The sequence below is a fragment of the Maniola hyperantus genome, chromosome 7, assembly GCF_902806685.2.
Source record: "Maniola hyperantus chromosome 7, iAphHyp1.2, whole genome shotgun sequence".
Lineage (NCBI taxonomy): Eukaryota > Metazoa > Arthropoda > Insecta > Lepidoptera > Nymphalidae > Maniola > Maniola hyperantus.
Window position 1 is genome coordinate 16,547,391 of NC_048542.1, and position 16,694 is coordinate 16,564,084.

At 37.7% G+C, this 16,694-nt stretch overlaps 2 protein-coding genes across 3 annotated transcripts in view; both read left to right on the forward strand.

Annotated features, from left to right (window-relative positions):
• The window catches only part of LOC138402544 (retina and anterior neural fold homeobox protein 2-like), a 45,975-nt gene extending 43,402 nt beyond the window's left edge, over positions 1-2,573 (forward strand). The window contains exons 3-4 of the mRNA XM_069499557.1: positions 1,208-1,367; positions 2,368-2,573. Coding sequence (XP_069355658.1) covers positions 1,208-1,367; positions 2,368-2,573 — 366 coding nt within the window. The remainder of the gene's footprint in view (positions 1-1,207; positions 1,368-2,367) is intronic.
• LOC117983527 (kynurenine/alpha-aminoadipate aminotransferase, mitochondrial) overlaps positions 1-16,694 on the forward strand; it is a 154,650-nt gene that overhangs the window by 90,877 nt on the left and 47,079 nt on the right. The window lies entirely within an intron of this gene.

Below are 16,694 nucleotides of genomic sequence, written 5' to 3' on the forward strand. Positions count from 1 at the left end.
TGAATTCGATTAATTACCTACATCGTTTACCTACTTACATAAAGTACCTATGTACCTATTGATCATTTGATCAACAGCAGTATAGTGATGGTATCTAACATTTGCAGTACCAAAATAAATGAGGGCCGCGTGCCTCGGTCTCGTAGACAGCTGCCGAGACAGCTTGGCGTCAAGCTCGTAGATCTTTGCTTGAGTCAAGCATAGTTACCTACTATTTACAAAGTTTGCTTGATGCTTGAGTCTAGCATTTACGAGTACGTGCTTGACGCATGATTGACTGAATATTATATTTTTGCTTGACGCTACGTTCGAACACTGGTCGTCAATATGAGAAAAGTGCCGTTTCCTTGATCAAGCCGCTTGACGGGCGCATCGAGCTCGCATCAAGCAGCGTCTCGGAAGCTTATTACCCGCGGAAGTGTCCCCCCCCCCTCCCCCCCTCCCCCCCTCGTGCTCACAGCTTCCGATTTAATAACCCAAAGGAGCTTACATTTGACAAACAGACGCGTCGCAGGAAACACGCGCGTATAATATTCCGTCGGATTGTTTTCGGGAAATGAGATGACGTTCCGGAGGCTTCCAATTGGACGTCGCTCTATACGAGGGGGGTTACATTCGTATCGAGTTGTTACTACAGCGATTGTTTACCGACGAACAGACAGACACAGATAGTGTTGGGAATCTGTTTGGGAGGCTATTCTATGCTCACAATGATTTATTGTAGCAAGAATCATCATCATCTCCATCATTATCAAACGACAGACGTCCACTACTGGACATAAGTCTCTTGCAGGGACTTCCACACGCCACGGTCTTGCGCCGCCGCCATCCAGCGGCTCCCTGCGACTTACTCGATGTCGACTGACCATTCCGACTTTGCGTTCTCCCGCGTGAGGTATGCCCATTTATAGCACCTTAATCTACGAGCAAGGGTACCAGCCTCTCTTGCTTATCAATTGATTTGGGTATGTACGTAATACTTCTTACCTACTTAGGGATGATTTCTGCTAACACGTGGCGGGCGCGGGCCGTGGCGCGTACGAGGCGCGGATTCAAAACATTGCGAACATTTTATATGAAGCTACACTGTGTGGCGTCCGTGAGCACCGTGCTCGTGTTAGCATACACCCCTTACCGATTGTATGCAACTTATTTGCACTGGGGCTAAAACAGTGTCAAATTTAAATTGTGTAATTTTCAATTTCAGGTGTGGTTTCAAAACCGGCGCGCGAAGTGGCGTCGCCAGGAGAAGATGGAGGCGGCGCGGCTCGGGCTGTCGGAGTACGGCTCCCCGGTGCCGCGCCTCAGCGGCCTCGGGCTCCCCGTCGACCCCTGGCTGGCGCCGCCGCTCCTCAGCGCGCTGCCAGGTCAGACACATGCACATCGCCATCACCCCCACACTACAACGCCGAGTCTCCTCTCAGAGTGAGAACAGGCATGCAGGTTTCCTCACGATGTTTTCCTTCACCGTTAAAGCAAGTTAGGTATAACAGCTTAAAACGCATATTAACTGTGAAATGATGTTACCCGGGATTGAATCCCGGACCTCCCGGCAAGAAGTCACTTGGATATCATTCACCCCTTTTTAGACACATTATTATTATCTCTCTCATTTATTTATTTTTCTCATTTTTATCATATTTAAAAAAAAAACAACAAACAATAAAATATTTAACAGAAGCAACAAAAAAATTAAAGTAACAGTAACAAAAAATCAAATAACAGGAACGACAAAAAATAAAATAAAATAAAATAAACAACAGAATATAAAGTAACAGAAACAACAAACAATAGAATAACAGAAACAACAGAAATTAAAATAACAGGAACAACAAAAAAAAAAATTGTTAAAAAGTAACTACTTACTTTAAATACGTTTTCACAAAATGTATTTAATTACAAAATATATTTTAGCTAGAGTATTTAATATAATAGTTATTCGAAAGTTATTGTTGAACTATAGATAGTTACATCAAGGTTTTTCTAAAGGTACCTTTTAAAAGTCTGGATATAGGTATCTGGCTCATCACTAATTGTCGTTATAAATACTATCTGTCCCGGCTTACTCACGTTTGTAGTCGAAGTTAGCCCGACTAGTTAATGGTCGTTAGTTCAAGTTGAACTGTTTATTTGTTAGTTGGCTTCTTAGTTGAGGTTTGTAATTATATTGATGCAAGAGAACGGTTGCTCGTACGAGTATGTTGACCCGAAGATCTTCATTACTCAATTAAGGGTTCTTGTAGTAAAATTACTTTTAATTACTTTGTATGGAACTGGAGAGCCGCAACTTTAAATCGAAAGAGCCGCAGGTTGCCGACGACTGCCCACTGGCCGGGCCGGTGCTGACAGACGCCTTCCTCGTTGCAGGGTTCCTGAGCCACCCGCCGTCGGGCTACCCGTCGTACCTGACGCCGCCCGCGCCGCACCCGCCGCACGCCGCGCCGCACACGCCGCACGCCGCGCCGCACCCGCCGCACGCGCCGCCCGACCACCGCTCCTCCTCCATCGCCGCGCTGCGCCTCAAGGCCAAGGAGCACGTGGAGAGCATCAGCAAGGGGCTGCAGATGGTGTAGCCGAGTGACGCAATCCTCAACAAGGCATGCACGTCGACGGCATGACGACAGTAACTGTTCAGATGGTTCTCTGAGACAGCTCGTGAGCACACATCTACGTAGGTCTACCCTACCCACAGACCGGCTCCTAACACCTACCTACTTTTCACTGTCCTGCCTGACTACGAGGCGAGGGCGAGAGGTTGCTCTCGTTTTAATTTGTTAGTTGAAGTGGGATAGCGATAAGTAGGTATTTGCTTCAAGTAGGTTCATTAGAAGCAATCGATTCACCTTTACTATACATATAGTCCGCGACAGGTCGAGACGGCTATCGGCGTATGAGGCGGGAGACGCCCCGCACACCCGCACTCACCCTCACTGAGTTAGCACCCCGTAGCGTTCCCTCCCTGATTGCCATTATCGAGCTGTCGCGTACTATACATGGACGTGAGTTGCGGGAGATTGTCCCCCTCCCGCACCGCGCACCCCCCACCCGTAGCCTCCTCAGTCGAGCGGTACTCCTGCAGTAGGTCCCCGTAGGACCCCGATCAGCGGGTAATTAGCCAACTCAGTGACCATCGCTAAATGAAAGCCAAACCCATGTCACATCGGTTGGTTCTACATTGCTGCTTAACTGAGCATTATAAAAATAATATTTCGTAGCAAACCTTCAGTGGATTTAAAATAAATGTCAAACGAGCTGGGTGAGCTTCATTCGGTGATGTTCACTGAGTTGGGCTGACCTTCATCAATGTGTTGACTAACTGAAAGGTGTCATAACGGTGATATATCAGACGGTTCACTCGGAGTGAAACATGCCGAATGAAATACAGAAATGAAGTAATACTATTATACCCATTATCTACATACCACGAATAGGTTGTCTTATAAAATCAGTTCCAAGCTATCTTCAAATCTTACGACGCGTATTTCTATGGAGTGGTGTTGACAACAAAAAATGCATTTCCTATATTTACGATTCTAATAAACAGTTGAAAGTCAGTACCCTGTCCAAATCAGTGTACCTATAGTGCGTAAAAAATAACTCTTCACGCGCCATTTTAACTTTTTGTGTTAGAGTTCCTGTCAAAAGTACGATTTCAGTCCTTGTTTTAAAGGTGAACCGTACCAGCGGAATTAAAATGGCGCGTGAGGAGTCACTTTATACGGACTATACGTAATGAGGTCTGTACTGACTATATTTTGTCGGTCACTGGAGAACTTTTTGTTAAGTATCTATATTTTATTCATCAAGTTAATTTTAGCAGCAATTTAACAGCCTAGCCTTGGTGTCGATTCGGGTATCTTTGAACTAAATGTAGAGTAGGTAAGTATGTGCATCTTTTTCTTGAATGACTGAAACCGTATTTTTAATTAAAGACTAAATTTTTGTGCTACTCTACTAATTTAAACATTACCTAGGTACTCAAGGACTGCCATTTGAAGTTACGAGATCTGATAGTTGTAAATTAAAATTAGTTTGTCCGTCTTATTCTTATTATATTGGTAAGATAAAGATGCGAATATTCTAACATTTAGTTGTCATCAGAAGTACCTATATGTCGTACTGGAACGTGGCTCGCCTCTGCACTGACACGGACGTGAGCGCAGTCCCATCAATTGTAAAAAATGAAACGATACAAAATAAGTAATGCATGCCTGTAGGTATGTGTCGAAACGAGCTGGCCATATCGATACAGGCACAAGGATAGTCATAATATTTAAATGTTGAAATCATTTAATAAACCTATTTTATATTTTTTTGTATTTTTTTGTATGTGTAGAGAAATTCTTAACGATTGATATATTTTTCGTAAATAACTAAGTATAAATAGAAGATAAAGCAATGAATGTAAATATAGGCATAAGTAAATAATTTATATAACAATATGCTGTTCATATCGTAAAGCTAGATGTACCTAGATACCTATATTTAATGGTATTTCTAAACTCTAAAGCCTTAACTAAAATTAAAAATCCTAATTTTCTTTTCTTTTATTGAACCAGAAGATTTTCAGTTAAAAATTATGTTGAAATGAAATTGCGGTTTTTTTTTGTAATGTAAATATTGTAAACTACATTCATCATTTTTCGAAAACATGTAAATTCATTTCGTTGCTTCACACCAATCACTAGAACTACCGTTTACTGAAAAATGTTTCCAAAAGAAAAGGAATAAGATTTTATCTCTAGAAATGATCTCTGGAAAAAGATTTCTATCTATAGAAAACCGGCTTCATACCACAATTATTGATGTAAGTAAATAAATATTTTATTCACTAAGATTGTAAATAATAGTACTTATATAATATGTAAATACCTACTTCGTAACTTAACGATGACGATATTGTATTGATTTGTCTACGTATTTAAAATACTTAATATGAAGTTTATTTTACTGTACCTAATAATAATTTATCACCAATAGATATTAAGATTTAAATTCGTGTGGTTAGTACGTATTTTCAGAAAATTAATTTAGTTTCTATTAAGTACATCCCCTTCCGGTCAATCGAAAGTGTGTATAAGTTCAGACTAAGTATATAGGTAGTTGGAGAAGTAAGGTGCGTGTACATAGAGAGTGTATGTTGTGTGGAGTCGGAGGTTAGCATGAGCAAACACAGTATACTATGACTACCGAGAGATTAATAAATGTGTTCTTTCATAATGTTTACGTTTTATTTACTTTCTATGAGTTATAGAAAGTAGTATAATCCTTAGAGCAGGAGACACACAGTAGGTCATCTATGAGTTATAGAAAGTAGTATAATCCTTAGAGCAGGAGACACACAGTAGGTCATCTATGAGTTATAGAAAGTAGTATAATCCTTAGAGCAGGAGACACACAGTAGGTCATCTATGAGTTATAGAAAGTAGTATAATCCTTAGAGCAGGAGACACACAGTAGGTCATCTATGAAATTGAAAATAAACTTTTACAAGTAGTTACGAATAGTCGGATGCATCTACCACTGGTTCGGAATGCCTTTCCTGAGTCACGCCGCGGCTGTATTTATATGCGACTGCCCAAAAAAGAAATTTTTAGGGTTCCGTACCTCAAAAGGAAAAAAGAAACTTTATAAGATCACTTCGTTGTCTGGCTGTCTGTCCGTCTGTCCGTTGTGTCTGTCAAGAAAACCTATAGGGTACTTCCCGTTGACCTATAGAATTATGAAATTTGGTAGGTTTTATAGCACAAGTAAAGGAATAAATCCGAAAAAAATTGTGTTCATGAACAAATGATTAGTATTTTCAACTTTCAAAGTAAAGTACTATAGTGCCTAGTGGGGTAGGTATCATATAAAAGGTATAAGCTGTAGGTAGGTACATACTAAAACAAATTTTTTATTTATTTTTATGCATAATAGTTTTGAATTTATCATGCAAAATGTCGAAAAAATACGACTAGTATGGAACATATAATCAGGCAGTGGACAATAGTGACTTAGTCACAGGGTTTTGATTTCTTTGATTAGAGCTTGTTACCTTTGGTTTCTTATGAAAAGTGTTACGGACCGTGTTTGCTGTGTCACCAAGTTGCTACCTTCTCGTAAGTCAAAATTAAAACTCAGGGGAATACCAACACAAACATTTAGACGAACTAAAATTAAAAATATCGTATTGGAATGCAACACAAAATTTAAGTTCAAAGACCAAAACGTGAGCGCTACATTTCTACTGCTACGTGTGGTCTACGCACCCGTAGCGCCCTCGCTACGTACATTTTTCTAACAATAATAACTTTTGTACATTTTGCGTTATTTGTAGGAAAATCAAAAGCTTGTCGTGATCAGTCGCTGCCAACGAGTGTAGGCACCAAGTACTTGTCACAGTGGCATGTGGTGGTGGACTGCGGATTGATGCTAGGCCCATTTATTATTTACTTTACTTCTAGTGGCCCTTAGGTGTAAGACGAGCTTTAATTTAAAAGCAGTCATATGTTTATTCCTCTCTGATATTATATTTAAAGTCAAACTTACAATTTTATTCTTAGTTGTATGAACAGGTATAAAAATTTTCAAAAAGCATGCATCTACCTACAGTGCCATATAGAATAGGAACCACCAATGTATTTTAAAACTGTGTTTATCGGGCCCATATTATCGAAGTTGGGAGAGAACACTAGGTAAAAACTGGTTCCATAATTTGCAAGTTTTTTTCAACTAAGTATTTTTTTCTCTTTATACCTAGACTTGCGCTCGACTGCAATGTTACCAAGCAGTGCGAGATGATGCAGCGTGAGGTGGAGCGTGCTTGCCTAGAACCACCTAGACCTAACTAGAACTAGAACGAGGCAGTAAATAACTGAAAAGACAATAAATGGTAGAGTAGGTACGAGTACGTATTAGGCATTCAGTTGCTGAGGATAAATTAAATTTGTTTCTACGACGTAACATGCGATCAGTATGTAGGTAAGACTAGTTCCACCCCCGACCTCACTCGCTTGTCGTTATCGCTCGCCGCTGTGGGCCTTGTTCCCTAACGAGCGACATGAAAGCGGTTCCGTACTAATTAGCGAAGCTAAAAATGATTAAAGTAATCAAACTACAGCCATTAGCGCGGGAATATATTAGCGGGATTTACATAAAACGCTTACTTTAACTGAATCAACGAATGAATGCGCGCCGGCTCTACTGGGCTACTGGTGTAGGCTAGGAGCTGGGCTCCTTCACAGTCCATGTTAGCAGACAAAATACCTAAGTTGACTGAATATAAGTAAGTACATATTTTTACAAGGTAATAAGGTATTTCACCCTTTTTGAAAAGTGTCTCAATTTGATTCTAATTATAAACTACCAAAAATTTTATTCGATCAATAAGTGCAATAAAAATGCATTTAAATTTGCCGCGAATACGCTACCCGCCATCTTTTTAGGTTCATCTTTCAATTTCTTATTGCTAATACTACTTCGTTATACATTTTTAGATTTTTTCGCTTGGTGTTAAATACTTTAGATACCTACTATATTAGTTCAAGGATAGGTTCAAATTTTATAAATAAATAAAAAATAGTCAGAATACCTACATTAAGTAAGTAATAATTCATTATAATGTTATGAGCTATGATCGTCGATAGTAGAAATATAAAGAGTTTTTTAATACATAGCCACGTGTTCACTTGTGCTGGTGCATCACTAGTGGCGTGCCAGCAGTCAGCTCGTGCACTATGCGAGTGGTCGTGAACACTTGTGGCGTGCCAGCAGTCAGCTCGTGCACTATGCGAGTGGTCGTGAACACTAGTGGCGTGCCAGCAGTCAGCTCGTGCACTATGCGAGTGGTCGTGAACACTAGTGGCGTGCCAGCAGTCAGCTCGTGCACTATGCGAGTGGTCGTGAACACTAGTGGCGTGCCAGCAGTCAGCTCGTGCACTATGCGAGTGGTCGTGGAACAACAACACGGAAGCGCGGAGCACGGCACGTGCGCATTAGCGTCCGCCGCTGTCGACAAATCGCCGCGCGGTAATGTGCGCAGTTCATTACTTACATTAATCAAATGATATTAATTAAACCATTCATAATTTACAAGGACATACCCCAAGGTACGGTAAGGTATTATTATATTATACTAGCTGACCTTCCCCGGTTTCGCTTGGACTGAATTTCTGAATACCCTTAGTGCGCTGTAGACGAAATCTACATGCAACTTCCAGTTTCTGTATAATAGTAATGTTTTGTCAGTCTGTCAGTCTATCTTCAGTTTATTCAGCACAGCTGATACCTGTGGCACATTTACAGAGTCGGTAAAAGGGCAGCGTATGTGCTTTCTCGTCTCTACCCCGTGATTTGCGAATTGCGCCAAATGCAAAATGTCGCTCCGACATAAAGTCACGCTATACAAGTCGTGCATCTCCGATAATGTCTTATGCCTGTGTCGCATTTGCACACCTGCCGCCCTCCTCTTCCAACCCCTCCAAGTCCTACAAATTAAGTTCATGCGCATGGCATGGACTTCTCGTGGTACGTCTGTCTGTCTGTCTGTTTGAACAAGCTAATCTTCGGAACGGCTGAACCTATTTTGACGCAACTAGCGGACTTTCACAGACAAGTAGAGGAAGCAAGAAGTAATATCCACTTTTTTAACCGACTTTCAAAAAAGGTGGAGTTTTCTTTTTCTACATATGTACACCGAAATCTCTGAAATTTGATTTAGACACTGTCGGTTATAAATTGACATTGGAGATACCTACCAAGTAAAGATATTATCGTTGCACTCGAGGACCCATCTCCTCAACTCTGATGATGTAAGGATTTTCATTCCTAAATCTGCCACGGGATTTTTAAAGAATCATCCGTTTAAATATGTTACGAAATTTGGTAGGTACCCTTATATACCCTTGCATCCCGGGGTGAGCTACTATGAACAGGCTTCTTTTCGTCCTGGAAAATCAAAAGTTCCCATGGGATTGTTAAAAACCTAAATCCACGCGGATGAAGGCGGACAACAAGTTTTAAAATAAAATTAATAAAAGCCGCGACTTATTTACTACCATAAATAATAAATACTTAAAAGTAGCCAATTTAAATTCGTGTAAAGTGGTCTGCTGCCTTTTTATTTTTTTGATATTTCCCAAATTTTGGTTTAGGTACTTGTTCAAAAATTTGTATTATTTATTATAAATAGCAGTAAGCGCCATCTGTTGTTCAGTAGAAATCAACATTGTGTGTTAAATATAAATACTTCAATCATTATAAATAAATGTTATGTTAATACAAAATCATTATTGAAATAAAATTGAAAGTAAAAAGTATTTTAAAATATCATAATAATTTAAACAAGTAAAAACTATTTTGTAGTTTTATTTTGAGTAGTTCCACTACTCGCCGCGGCGGCGCTGCAGTCGTGCCAATTTTTAATTACTTGCGTATAGCTGTAGGCGCTGCGCGGGGGCGCGCGGGGCGGGGGAGGGGGGGGGGTACAATTTGCAATTCAAAGCCGCTGAAAAAACCTGAAACACCCGACACATAGCCCTTTGGCACTCCAACACGGACAGCAACTACCGTAGATGCGACAAAGCGGCCGTTTTAAAGTTGCATTGTAAAAAAATTCAATGACTTTTGTTAAGCTTTTCTTACTTAGTATTAAGTAATAACTTCTAAGTAGGGACATTATGAAACAACATCAAAGTGTCAAACTACATACCTACCTACCTACTCAAAAAAGTCCGCCCCTGGTTGTCCCTGGGCCAACGGCGCCCATCACGCTGGCAGCATTGCCACGCTGAATGATTGGCGATGGTCGACCTTTGGAGTGGACCAGACAGGTCCCAGACGACGGTCGATGTCACGCACGAAACCCTTCGCCTCCTCGCCCCAGCAGCCCACGCCTCCACCTCCAGTGGGACAAAGAGAGATGTCTTGGCGTGAAAGTAGGTACAAGTGCATGTCGTTTCCCGCAGCAGTCCAAGCATCTGGACGCCCTTGGCATCTGTGCGGCTCAGCTCTGGAGGCTCGGCCTATATGTTCTCTGCGATCTTATGTCGTTGAGCGCAAGTGCGGGTGCTTGCGTTCTAACTTGATTTATTTAACTTTATTGTGTTTAAAGTCTCAATCATGTTCTAAAAATAGTTTTTACTGTTAAATAAACATAATTCCTTCACACTAAATAACACACAGTGATACTTATTACGTTGTGACTGTGATATTAGTGAATTCAAACTCGTAAAAAGTAAACTAGTTCACTTAAGTACCCACATCTATTAATTTATTTAAAAAAGTTGGAGTTTGCAACCGAAACAATGTCTTGTAATGCATGTATAAGATAAATGGTTAGAGTTGCTATTTATTTCTTGAAATTGCTACTAAACTCTTTAGATTTTGCTTAAGAATTAATTCTAAACCATTGACATTTTATTTGTAAACAGAGGCACGTCAAAATGATAGACAAAATACTACAGACGTAACAGATAATATATAGCAGCTAATCCAAAGGTCTTACATGGTGAAATTGATTTTATTATATTTTAGAAGTAAAGTAATTGTAGATTTAAATAGAGTATAATGTGGAATTTTGAAGTGTATAAATTTAAAACTAAAGTTTAATCTCTATTGTCGACTCTATTGAATTTGAGTTTTATATGGTATCATTATACTTATGGAAAGGGTAGCCAAAGGGCTATAAATGGCTCTGCTTTGACGGTAGAAATCATTAATTTTCCTATTTTTAATAAGAAGCTGTGACATACCTACAGGTACGAATATTGTTGATTTTATATTTCTATTGTTATACTATGTATGTTGTTTAATGTGTAATTTGTTATTCAACTGGTATTCCTTTGTAATAGTTTATGCTTATACCCGATGTGGGTTGGATATGTTATGGTAATACCATAGTTGTATCTATTTTTCAATAATTGTGGATAGACACCGCCGAGTTTTTTCTTGCCAGTTCTTTCTCTCGGTAGATATGCTTTTTCGAACTGGCGGTAGATTTTTCTTAAAGGAAATAATAAATTATTTAATGATAAAGCAATAAGTAATGGTAAAGATAAACTTTGATATGGAGGGATTTTTCCCTGAATAAAACAGTTTATTTCCTTATACAATCTTTTATTTTGTTTTCTACCTTCAACCACGCCCTAGCTTATTGATAACGAATTAAGGTTTAGGCTCTCAGTAGGTGATTCCTGACTCTATTGTCTCTATATTTACTGATGCTAATCTAGCATCAGAAGTGGGATACGATATGGCTGAATTGTGCCTTTTCTAATGCAGTTTGTACAAGTTTCAGAAATACCGGCGAATTCGGATGGCTTTGTGAAAAGCCATCAAAGATGTTCCAACAGGCGTTGTGATGACTGACGTCCACGAGAGGTACCACAATGGACATTGGATATCCTAAATCTGGAAATCTTAATATGAAAATATGGTATGAAAAAAAAAGTGAAAGTGAATTAAAACTTTTTTGCAAGACAATTTTTCAGGCAGGTAGGCCTTAGAAAGTTTTATTGCGTAATCATGGACCTATTAATACTCTGTGTAATGTAGTAACACAGTTTCATAGTACCTGTCGTCATTTTATTTGTTTTAAAACTAATTGTATTATAGAAATAAAGATGTGGGTACTAAATAAATAAAATTTTTGCGGGTAATTTTGTGTTCAGTATAGATGTTCTGTTTCAATGACTCAGATTAATGTTTGAAGGTGTTTAATCGCATGATGTCCCAGCTAGTAACACAAATCGATATTACGTAAATTAATGTTAAAAATTTGCAGGTAGTTAGTTGGTATGAAATTTTTATTAAATGATCATACGATAAAATGTGGTTAAATGTCAGACTGACCGAGCGGTGAAAAACTAAAGCAAGTTTGTCAGTAAATATTTACTGATGATTAATTTGTGTTCTATTTTAATTTACGTCTGACGTCTAGCCGTATATTCGTAATTTATATGATAGTGATGTTGACATTGAATCATTGAATATTGTTTTACGAGTGATGAGTCATCTTACTTTTTTTTTTAGTTATGTTCTTGAGGCATTTCCTATGTAAGTACTTCGAGAACGAAGTACTTTTCAGGTTGGCCGAATAGATGTATATAATTTATTTATGTGTTACATAATGACAAGAGAGAAAAGAAGGAAAAAATAGAACCAAAAAAAAAAAAAAAAATTTTTGTTGTAATTTTGTTTCAAATTAAGAACAATACAGAAATACATATTGCATCATTCGTTAAATATTGATGATTCATTGATCAGAAACGCGATTAGCGTGGCCATTTTTGTAAATTTGCTATTGACTTTGCATCGGAGTTCTCACTCGCGAAACGTAGAGATGAAAGATTTGTGATACCTACCTACAATAATTTAGAAATTTTGTTTGAGTTTATTTTTGTAGTTTTTATATAAGGATAGGTTAGGCTGCTGATGTCTTGTCCTGTTGCTATGCCGCTAAGTCCCATTCGGCAGGGGAATAGGTACCTTGCAATAAAGGCCGGAGGCAATTGTCAGATTATAGAATAGTAGTTACTAATTGTTTGATGTCATTGTTTTTTATATATACCCACCGTTATGTAATGTGATGTAATGGATCTGCCAATCCACACTTGGCCAGTGTGGTGGACTATGGTCAAACCTAAAACTTGAATTTAGAATATTTGAATTAAGAGATTCTTGACTACCCACTTGTGTTTGATATTTTGCAATTCCGTAGGTTTTTGTTTTGAATAATACCTACTTGTTATTTTCTGACGATCTTCTTAATGTAAATTATTTTTGTGTGATACTTTTTGACATTTTAGTTTTTGATACCTACCTTTATGTTTTTATTTACGATCTTTTTGGATTTTTACATTTTATTTTGGAAAAATGTTTTGGTATTTATTTAAAAAGGAAGGTTGTTGTGTTGGCACATCATTGGATGTGGGAAGCAACAAATGTTTTTGTATAGTCCAAGGACTGATTGCAGATAGACAAAAAGAGATTGAATAGAAAATATTTTTGAAAGTAAATAACGATAATTAGATAAGTTTACTCTTTGATTATTTTTACTTCTTCTAACATAGTAGTTAGTTTTGTTTTGATATATCTTACATATAATTACTTTTTATATACCTACCCTTTGTTTTTGACTTTGGTACTTTAGGAGTAAGAGTCGATGGTATTTTATTATTTTTGCAAAATTATTAACTTGAAATTGAAAAAAAGTTCTTATGATTTAACTTATTTTGAAATATTAATATTTTTGTAACTTTTTCATTTTGATGGTTCTTTTTTATGAAACATATTATTTTAAATTCTGATAATTTACAATTTGTTCAGTTGCAATTTTTCTTTGTTTAATATTCATCTCTATATTTTATTGGAATTTATTTAAAACTTTGATCAAATGTTCGATCAATGGAAAAATTGTATAGTGATATATGGATCAAAACCAATGGTGTTAAGGGACAATTTTATGATGGTTTACGATGTTGCCTTAAAACCAATGGTGTTGAAGGATATTTTGTAGATGATACTTTAAAACGTTGGAACCAACAGTGTTAAAAAGTATTTTTATAATATCGCTTTAATACCAGTGGTGTTAAAAATATTTTTTGATATTGGTTTAAAACCAATGGGGTTAAAGGATATCTTGTTTGGAAACATAATATGTGCTGTGGCGAGAAAAATATATCTTGTATTTTTTAGAGCAAACTGTGTGGTGATTTTGAACATGTTTTATTTTATTTTATGGTGGCCACAGACATGTTGTTTGAAAAAAATGTTTTGATGTTGTTTAACAACTTTATTTACTTAACGAATTGTTTGTTTTTATTTTGTTGCTTCGAGAACGAAGCAATTGTCAGTTTGGCCGTATAAGATAAATGGTTAGAGTTGCTATTTATTTCTTGAAATTGCTACTAAACTCTTTAGATTTTGCTTAAGAATTAATTCTAAACCATTGACATTTTATTTGTAAACAGAGGCACGTCAAAATGATAGACAAAATACTACAGACGTAACAGATAATATATAGCAGCTAATCCAAAGGTCTTACATGGTGAAATTGATTTTATTATATTTTAGAAGTAAAGTAATTGTAGATTTAAATAGAGTATAATGTGGAATTTTGAAGTGTATAAATTTAAAACTAAAGTTTAATCTCTATTGTCGACTCTATTGAATTTGAGTTTTATATGGTATCATTATACTTATGGAAAGGGTAGCCAAAGGGCTATAAATGGCTCTGCTTTGACGGTAGAAATCATTAATTTTCCTATTTTTAATAAGAAGCTGTGACATACCTACAGGTACGAATATTGTTGATTTTATATTTCTATTGTTATACTATGTATGTTGTTTAATGTGTAATTTGTTATTCAACTGGTATTCCTTTGTAATAGTTTATGCTTATACCCGATGTGGGTTGGATATGTTATGGTAATACCATAGTTGTATCTATTTTTCAATAATTGTGGATAGACACCGCCGAGTTTTTTCTTGCCAGTTCTTTCTCTCGGTAGATATGCTTTTTCGAACTGGCGGTAGATTTTTCTTAAAGGAAATAATAAATTATTTAATGATAAAGCAATAAGTAATGGTAAAGATAAACTTTGATATGGAGGGATTTTTCCCTGAATAAATAGTTTATTTCCTTATACAATCTTTTATTTTGTTTTCTACCTTCAACCACGCCCTAGCTTATTGATAACGAATTAAGGTTTAGGCTCTCAGTAGGTGATTCCTGACTCTATTGTCTCTATATTTACTGATGCTAATCTAGCACATGCAAGCAAAACATAAGCTCCACCGATAAAATAGCCTGCAGCTTGTGTCCTAACAGCTACCATTACACTTGTATCGGTCTATCAAAGGAAAATTTCTCGAAACTTTCGTCGAAAGCAAAGACGGCTTGGAAGTGTCCGGAGTGCAAGGTGCCTCGAAGCAAGGGAGACAACACCAATACCCCAGTGAAGACGTCGGAATTGGTCGCATCCAGCGAACCCAAGGACCAAGTTGATTTTCCATCGATCGATGAACGCCTAAATCGATTCGAAGAATCATTGACGACTAAAATAAATAGTTTAGAATCGTCATTAACTCACAACATCAACAAAGAGTTGTCATCCCTTCAAAGTCTAATAAAACAAATACCAGACCTTATCAAAACAGTTGACTTCATGTCTAGTAAGTTCGACGATATGCAGAGCGAAATAAAATGTTTAAAAGCGGAGGTATCTACGCTCCGTGTGGAAAATAATAAACTTCAAGAAAACTTTCGAGAACTTAACTATAAAATGTCGGATATTGAACAACGAGCGCGCGAGTCAAACTTGGAACTCCAGTGTATACCTGAGTTCCCGAGGGAGAACCTGGTTAATACGGTGATGCAACTTGGCAAAGCTATCTCCTACCCAATTAGCCAAAACGATATCATATCGTGTACACGAATAGCCAAGGTCAACTCGAGCAGCAGCAGGCCGCGGTCTGTCGTTCTGAAACTGTCGTCACCGCGCAAGCGAGACGAAGTACTCGGAGCATGCCTAAAGTTCAACAAATCGAACCCACTGGATAAACTCAACTGTTCGCACCTCGGCATCGCTGCGCCCGATAAATCTCCCATCTTCGTGTCCGAACACCTATCTCCAGCGAATCGTGCCCTGCATGCCTTGTCTCGCAGCTTTAAAAAGGAGCATGGGTACAAATACCTTTGGGTGCGGCACGGGCGTATTATGATGAGGAAAGACGACTCCTCGCCAGCTATTTGGATCAAAAATACTGACGCTCTTAAGGAAATTAAAACCTAGATTATTAATATTTTTCTATGTATATTGATTTAGCTATAACGGCGTTAAAGGTACTGTTGACAAATTAAGTATTTATTACCAAAATGCAAGGAGCATACGAGGTAAACTAGAAAGTTTTTACTTGTCTACTATTCAGTGTGATTACGATATCATAGTTATTACTGAGACTTGGCTCAACAATAGTGTATTCGATGCTGAAATTCTGAATGATAATTACAATATCTTTCGTAGGGATAGATGTAGTACTAGCAGTGAAAAGGGAGAGGGGGGTGGAGTTTTAATAGCTATTTTGAAGAAGTTTAATTCGTCGCGCAACGCATGTTGGGAAAGTGATAACGAAGACCTATGGGTTACGGTCTCGGGTTCGTCGGGAAATCGCACCCATGAAGTACACATTTGCGCGGTTTACTTACCTCCGCCCCCAACCATATGCAAGCTGGATAGCCAGCTGTCGTCGATCAGTGAAGCACTACCTAACATAGATAGCGAAGGAGATGTTCTTCTTTTAGGCGATTTTAACCTCGGCTTCATACACTGGGCTGACGATAAGTCAAACTTAAACGTTACTCTTACCCGACCAACTGGCGTTAGTACCAATTTAGGTTATCTTCTTACAGATTTTATGGCGCTTCACAACTTTAAGCAATATAATAACACTAGGAACAAAGATAACAAAATTTTAGATTTAGTCTTCTGTAGTGGAGTTTTATGTGCAAAAGTACTTGTCGCGGATTTTCCTTTGAGTAAAATTGACCAATTTCACCCACCGTTACTAATTGATATAAATTTTTCTAAAGAACAATATCTTTGTCCAAATAATACACTTAAATACAATTTTCACCGAGCTAACTACAAAAACATTAACGAAGAACTAGAGTTAATCATTTGGGACAATATTTTTAACGACGATGATTCTGT